The 6,963-nt window shown below is 53.9% G+C and overlaps 1 protein-coding gene across 1 annotated transcript; it reads left to right on the top strand.

Annotated features, from left to right (window-relative positions):
- Window positions 1–3,643: 3,643 nt before the first annotated feature.
- GAS1 (growth arrest specific 1) lies at window positions 3,644–6,341 on the top strand. The gene has a single exon (XM_049611343.1). It carries the CDS (start codon window positions 5,006–5,008, stop codon window positions 6,050–6,052), a length of 1,047 nt encoding a protein of 348 aa, XP_049467300.1. The 5' UTR covers window positions 3,644–5,005; the 3' UTR covers window positions 6,053–6,341.
- The last annotated feature ends 622 nt before the right edge of the window (window positions 6,342–6,963 follow it).

Raw genomic sequence — 6,963 nt, 5'->3', positions numbered from 1 at the left:
ACTTTAAAACCAAAGAAAATGACTAGTGTCAATATATAGTACAGAGCTTTTTCAATTATCTGCGGTGAAAGGCCAGATTACTGTTTCTATTGCAGATACTTTGGTAAAAGAGAATAAACATAAGTTACTAGAAAAATGAGATTTTTATTAGATTCAACAGACATAAAATGACATTTCCAAGTTGCAGTATCCGGATGCTTACTCCTAAGTTGCCATGGGCCATTGAGGACCAGTCCACGGACCAGCGCCAACCTACAACCCTCCCCCACCCCCCTGCAAAGGGACAAGGGCACATGACCCAGACCCAGTGAAGTTCCAGGGCTTTGCCTTGAACGTTTTGGGGGGAAAAGGTCATTACTTCTATTGCAACTGCCAGAAAATATATAACATTCACATTTTAGCTAGACTAGTGAGTGTTCAAGCAGGATTTCATCGTTTTCTCATTTTCTTTCATCTGACTACTAGTTAAACATCTTTGCACTTGCCTGCTGTCATTTGGATGTACAGCCCTATGAATCATCTGTTTGCATCTTCCCTCATTTTCTCTTAGACTTTTTCCTAGAAGTTTGTAAGAGCTCTTTGCTTATTAGAGAATTAGTCTTTTGTCATCCACTCTATCAATATTCTTGCCAGATCTGTGGGTCTATTAACTTTGTCTCTGGTACTTCCACATACAACTACTTAATTTTGTATGTAGTCGAATAGGTATTGTTTTTCTTCCACATCTTCTGATTTTCCAGTCTTGGTTATCATAAGAGTCTTTCTAATTCTAGGTTATATACATCATTGCCAAGATTTTCTTATTTGTTTGCTTTATATTTAACTTTTTACCTGGAATTTTTTTCTACATTTCCTTCTACCTAGGTGACTAGCTTTGCCAGCATCGTTTACTTAAGAGACTTTTCCCGCTGATTAAAGCATAACCTCTGTGAGGTTAATATATGACCAAGATGATGGCTTAATTAGCCTTAATAATTCAATCAACATGGGAATATCGTTTTACACTTTAAAACTTCAGAACCGTATCATTCTCTTTAGGCTTTCCGGGCCTCTGTCGTAGAAGCGATGTGGACTCGTTCTGAGATGGTTGATTTAGAAAACAAAAAGGTCTAACTTTTCATCATTCAGCCCATCAAATATTTCATTGACTGCGATATGGGTTAATGGGATGTGGGACGTAAGGAAAACAGAAGAGTCCAGAGAGATCTCCGGCCCAAACAGTTGAACATGATGGAAATTGTGTGTGATTATCTCTTGTAACACCATAAACCACCTCCAAAGCTAGTGGCTTAAAACAGCAGTCTTTGTTATTTGTTGTGATTCTTTGAGCTGAGTGGGCTAAACTGTACTATCACCTGTACTGATCCAGTGCAGGGTCAGGTGAAGAAAATGTTTCTAGGGCACAGAGTTGAGCATGAGGCACTCTTTCTTGAAGTCCCTGCAATACCACTAACGTATAGTTTGCAAATATCTCCTCCCACTCCATAGGTTTCAGCCAGATGTTAAAGTGAGGTGAAGATCCAGCCCAGAAAGCAGGTGGAGAATATAGGAGATTTTGCTGAGAACAGATCGAGAGTAGAAGTGGGGTATTTTCAGGTGGACAGGTGCTCATGATGAAAATTAAATCAATTTAAGAGATGTTCCAAGTGATATGGGGATTAGTGGCTGGGTGATGAGAGACAGCTGGGAGGTCTGGTGATTATTACTGAAAAGCTGGATGTGAGACACGGTGTACTCATGGTCTTGGGAGCTTACGGGGGTGGGGTGTTCATTTATTCTCCTATCTCATCAGAGCCTCCTTCTGAGGCTTGGTCTCTTGGACGGCTGATTGTTCCACAGGCCTGGAACGCCATCAGTCTGGGGTGGAGATATCCCCAGAGAAGACAAAACTCTTGGCCCCCCTTAAATCCCACTGAGAGCTAAATTAAGGCCAACACAGGCAAGTTTTGCAAACCACAACAATCAGCTCATGGACCTCTCCTGTAGTGCTTCTCAAAGTTTGCTCCCCAGACAAGCAGCAGCAGCAACCCTTGAGAACTTTGTTAGAAATGCAGATTCTCAGGTCCCACAAGCCCTACTGGATCAGGAACTCCAGGAGCTGGGTTTTAACAAGGCCAAGCTGCAAGTCTCATGCTCACGAAGATTTGATACCCACCATTCTAAAGGAACTCAACAAACATTAGTTTAAAAATGCAGATGAATGTTGACCTTGTCCTTATGCCCCTAAAATCACAGAGCATTAAAGATGAAAAGATTTGATTTCAAGCGTCTAACGTGGCCTTGAGCCTCCCATGTGAAAGATTCAGGTCTCAGAGAGTGCGATTTGCCCAAGTCCTCTTGGCAGAACTGAGACAACAACTCCAAATAACAACAAGCCCGGGGCCTGAGAAATGGGTGTTTTCATGGGCCACACAGTGGCAGCTTTTCTATTAAAAACACACACGGGGCGCCTGGGTGGCGCAGTCGGTTGGGCGTCCGACTTCAGCCAGGTCACGATCTCGCGGTCCGTGAGTTCGAGCCCCGCGTCAGGCTCTGGGCTGATGGCTCGGAGCCTGGAGCCTGTTTCCGATTCTGTGTCTCCCTCTCTCTCTGCCCCTCCCCCGTTCATGCTCTGTCTCTCTCTGTCCCAAAAATAAATAAATAAAAAAAAACGTTGAAAAAAAAAATTTAAAAACACACACACACACATACATACATACATACATACATACAGACGATAGATATTGTGTGTTTTCTACTATTCAAATCAGAGCAACATGGTCTGCCTTAACTCAACCTGCTTCTTTTAAAGTGCTTTGTTTTGTTTTGTTTTTTTAGGGGGGAGGCGGAGAAGGGGACTGCCGAGGTGCAGCTTCCCAAGGCAGACAGCCTCTGAGGAATGCAGCCGTCTCCCCAGGAACGGGAGGGTTCTTTTGCAGCCTGATAAATCTTCCTACGCTGAGGCTCTGTTCTGACTTTTGCCATTTCTAATTCACGCGGCCTCGGGGGAGAGGCGGACGGCCGAACTTTGCGCGCACTGGAGCCCCGGCTCCCTCTGCTTTTGGAGAGGAGATTTAGCCTTAATTTTTGTGACAGATGGAGTTGATAGTCTCTCCACGGAAAGGGGAGGAAAAAAGCGCCAGTTTTTGACAGGCCGCAGAAGCCCGGTGCCTCTGGTGGTTGAAGGCTGCGTTGCGCCACAGTTAAGGTAGTTTGCAAACTCCCGCGCCTGGATTGCAGAGGCTGCTGTACCCAGGCGGCTTCCCTTAACCGAGGGACGGATTGAAACCCACTCTAATAGAAACCTTGCTGCATGCCAGTTTATCCCTTTCCTTTATGACTGCGGCCATATGGTGCTGCTCAACATTCCTAAAGATTTTTAATGCTGTAATTATTTTTTCATCGCCGTCCGAGTTAGAAACTTACATGCCTCAAAGAAATTAATTTGATTGATCGGATTTATGTCTTGCAACTGACACGGCTCCCTGGCTCAAGAACCGTACCTGCCATGTCGGCAAAGAGGGACCCTGTGGTTGGGGCGGGGCCCTTGTAAATATCTCATCGGCATTCTCCTACCTAAGTGTGGGCCTCTTGTGTGCATTTGAGTTTTGTTTCGTTTTTCTTCAGTTTCAAAGTCCAACATTAAATTCTCCCCCCCCCCCCTTAACTCCCCCTCACTGGTGATCAGGACTCAAAGATAGGGAACTAGATAAACAAACTGAATTCTGAACCCAGTCGAAGGCACAGATGGGAGCCAGGGAGAATTAATAAAACTCTCAAAAAAAAAAAAAAAAAAAAAAAAAGGAAAAAAGACCCCAACAAAAAGGCCTGTGGCAAAGCCGGATGCGAACAGCTGCCCCTGAGCCCTGCCCGCTGATTCTGAGCTTGAGCCGGGGCTCCATATCCGAGCCTCCTTAAGAGTAGGAGGAGCTCCCGGGCCTCTGTCAGGCTCCTTAAGCCGTTCCTTTCAAGCCCTGAATGCCTGAATGTGAGCTGCCCACCACCCTCCCCGCCCTCCCCCACTCGGCAACCCCACTCCACTCCAGCGGCTCGAAAAAAAAAAAAAAAAAAAAAAAAAGTTTCAACAACAACAGGCAGGACCAATAGCATCTCGAAAAGCCGGGAAAGGGGGCCGAGCAAAGGGCGAAAGAGAGTGGAGAAAGGAGAAAGCGGGCAGGCTCGGAGCGCGCGGGGCCGGGGCTCGGCGAGCTGGAGGAGCGTTGCTAATGTTTTTGTTTGTTTGCTTTTCCATGCATGCATAATGAGGGGGCACCGCGGCACCACGCGGGGGCTCCCGGCCCACTTTTGTATTTAAAGCCTCGCAGCCAGCGAGTCCGCAGCCGGGCTCAGCGGATCCGCTCCCGGGGCCCCTTGTCACCCGAGAAGCCGCCGCCGAGGGAAGCCCGGGAGCCGCTCTCCGGCCGCGCCGAGTTTCTTGTTCTCCCCGCGCCGCCCGGAAAGGGCTCCCCGGAGCACTGAGAGGCCGGGGTCGCCGCGGGCGGAGGGGGAGGGGACGCGGGCGTCCAGGGCCGCGGGAAGGCGGGCAGCGCACAGACCCGAGCCAGGAAGCGGCGCGATGCTAGAGCCCGCAGCGGCGGCGGCGGCGGCGGTGGCGGCGGCGGCGCGGCGCTGAGCCCGGGAGGAAGGAGCCGCTGCGGCCGCACAACGGATCTGCAGGCGCGGAGCAAAATGCACCCGCGGCGCCGCGCGGTCCTGCAGCCCCGCCGCGGCCCCGCGGCCCGCAGCCCCCCGGGGCGGCAGTGAGCGCCTCCCGCCACCGCCGGGGGCCGAGCGGAGGGGCTCTCCGCGGCTGTGCATTTCTGGGAAACCACCACAGCCCGAGCGAGCGGGCGACCCGACCTTCTGCGAGCGGCGCGGCACCAGCGAGCGGCGCGCATGGATTTATGAAAACACTCATGCAAGAAGTTGGCAGGACTGGGGCAAACTTTTCCACCGGCTCCGCGTCCGCCGCTGCCCGCGCCTCGTCTCCTTTCCCCTCTTCGCCCGGCGGCCGCCGCTGCCCGCGATGGTGGCAGGGCTGCTGGGCGGCGGCGGCGGGGCCCGCGCGGGGACCGTGCCGGGCGCCTGGCTGTGCCTGATGGCGCTGCTGCAGCTGCTGGGCTCGGCGCCGCGGGGCTCAGGGCTGGCGCACGGCCGCCGCCTCATCTGCTGGCAGGCGCTGCTGCAGTGCCAGGGGGAGCCGGAGTGCAGCTACGCCTACAACCAGTACGCCGAGGCGTGCGCGCCCGTACTGGCGCAGCGCGGCGGGGGCGACGCGCCGGGGGCCGCTGCCGCCGCCGCCGCCGCCGCCTTCCCGGCCTCGGCCGCCTCGTTCTCGTCGCGCTGGCGCTGCCCGAGCCACTGCATCTCGGCGCTCATTCAGCTCAACCACACGCGCCGCGGGCCCGCCCTGGAAGACTGTGACTGCGCGCAGGACGAGAACTGCAAGTCCACCAAGCGCGCCATTGAGCCGTGCCTGCCCCGGACGAGCAGCGGCGGCGCGGGCGGCCCGGGCGCGGGCGGGGTCATGGGCTGCACCGAGGCCCGGCGGCGCTGCGACCGCGACAGCCGCTGCAACCTGGCCCTCAGCCGCTACCTGACCTACTGCGGCAAGCTCTTCAACGGGCTGCGCTGCACCGACGAGTGCCGCACGGTCATCGAGGACATGCTGGCCGTGCCCAAGGCGGCGCTGCTCAACGACTGCGTGTGCGACGGCCTGGAGCGGCCCATCTGTGAGTCGGTCAAGGAGAACATGGCCCGCCTGTGCTTCGGTGCTGAGCTGGGTAACGGCCCGGGCAGCAGCGGCTCGGACGGGGGCCTGGACGACTACTACGACGAGGACTACGACGACGAGCAGCGCGCCGGGGGCGCGGGCGGCGAGCAGCCGCTGGACGATGACGACGGCGTCCCGCACCCGGCGCGCCCGGGCGGCGGCGCTGCAGCCACGGGCGGCCGCGGGGACCTGCCCTACGGGCCGGGGCGCAGGAGCAGCGGCGGCGGTCGCTCGGCGCCCGGAGGCGCTTGGACCCCGCTCGCCTCCATCTTGCTGCCGCTGCTGCCGCTGCTCTTTTAGCCCTGGAGTCCCCCGCCGTGGGCTGCGGGAGGGCCTGCGCCGGGGCACCTGTGGCACGGGGACCGAGGGGATGGTTTGGATACTTTCCAAAGCGTGTACTAAGTAGACTCTGCCTAGCGGGTCTCTCCTGCACGACTCTTGGCACTTCTCCCGTGTCCTCTCCCGAGCATGACTTCTTGGACATCCTCCCCCTCCCATTCCAGGCTCCAGAAACTCCCAGCTCGTCTGCCCAGAGGAAACCGGCCTAGCTAGAGTTCAGGATGCCGGGGATGGAATGGGGGAGGCGGGGGTGGGATGTGGAGAGAGGATACTGACCTGTGGGGCCTTAACAGTTTCAAAGGAGTGGGCTTGGAGCAGGAGTTTGAAGGAAGATTTACATTTGCAAAGGGGCTGTTTATTAGCATTTTAACTGTGCGGGGGGGGGGGGGGGGTGGGGAGTGCCGGTGTCGACTTTTATTGTGGCCAGTGAGGACATTGCAATCGTGAGTAAACAGAAAAGTCCCACTAACCGATTCATTTGTTTACTCTTGGTCAGCGCTCACAATTCTGTTTGGGCGGGGGAGGGGGAATGGGAAGGGGTTAATATGCCTGAATTCGTTTGGGGCAACTTTGAGCCCTTGACCTTAATTTCATTGCCACCACTCTGATCTCTTAGCACATTTCTTAGGATTAAGGGTCAAAAAGATGCTGATCTAAAGGGTTGCTAGTGGTGTTGAACAATGCAACTTTTTATGTAAAAGAGCTGTGCACTGCCATCTAGGAAAGCCTCTTATGATGTTTGTCTTGTCATTTTTGTTCTTTACATCAAATTGTATGTACAAATATGCGGAGAAAATATATTGCCTCTGCTTTTATCAGGGTGCTAAACTCTGGTACTTCTATATAAAGTGTATTAAAACTGGGATTTGTTA

Source organism: Panthera uncia, chromosome D4, assembly GCF_023721935.1.
Source record: "Panthera uncia isolate 11264 chromosome D4, Puncia_PCG_1.0, whole genome shotgun sequence".
Classification (NCBI taxonomy): Eukaryota; Metazoa; Chordata; class Mammalia; order Carnivora; family Felidae; genus Panthera; species Panthera uncia.
This window is presented reverse-complemented; position numbering and strand designations above follow the sequence as displayed.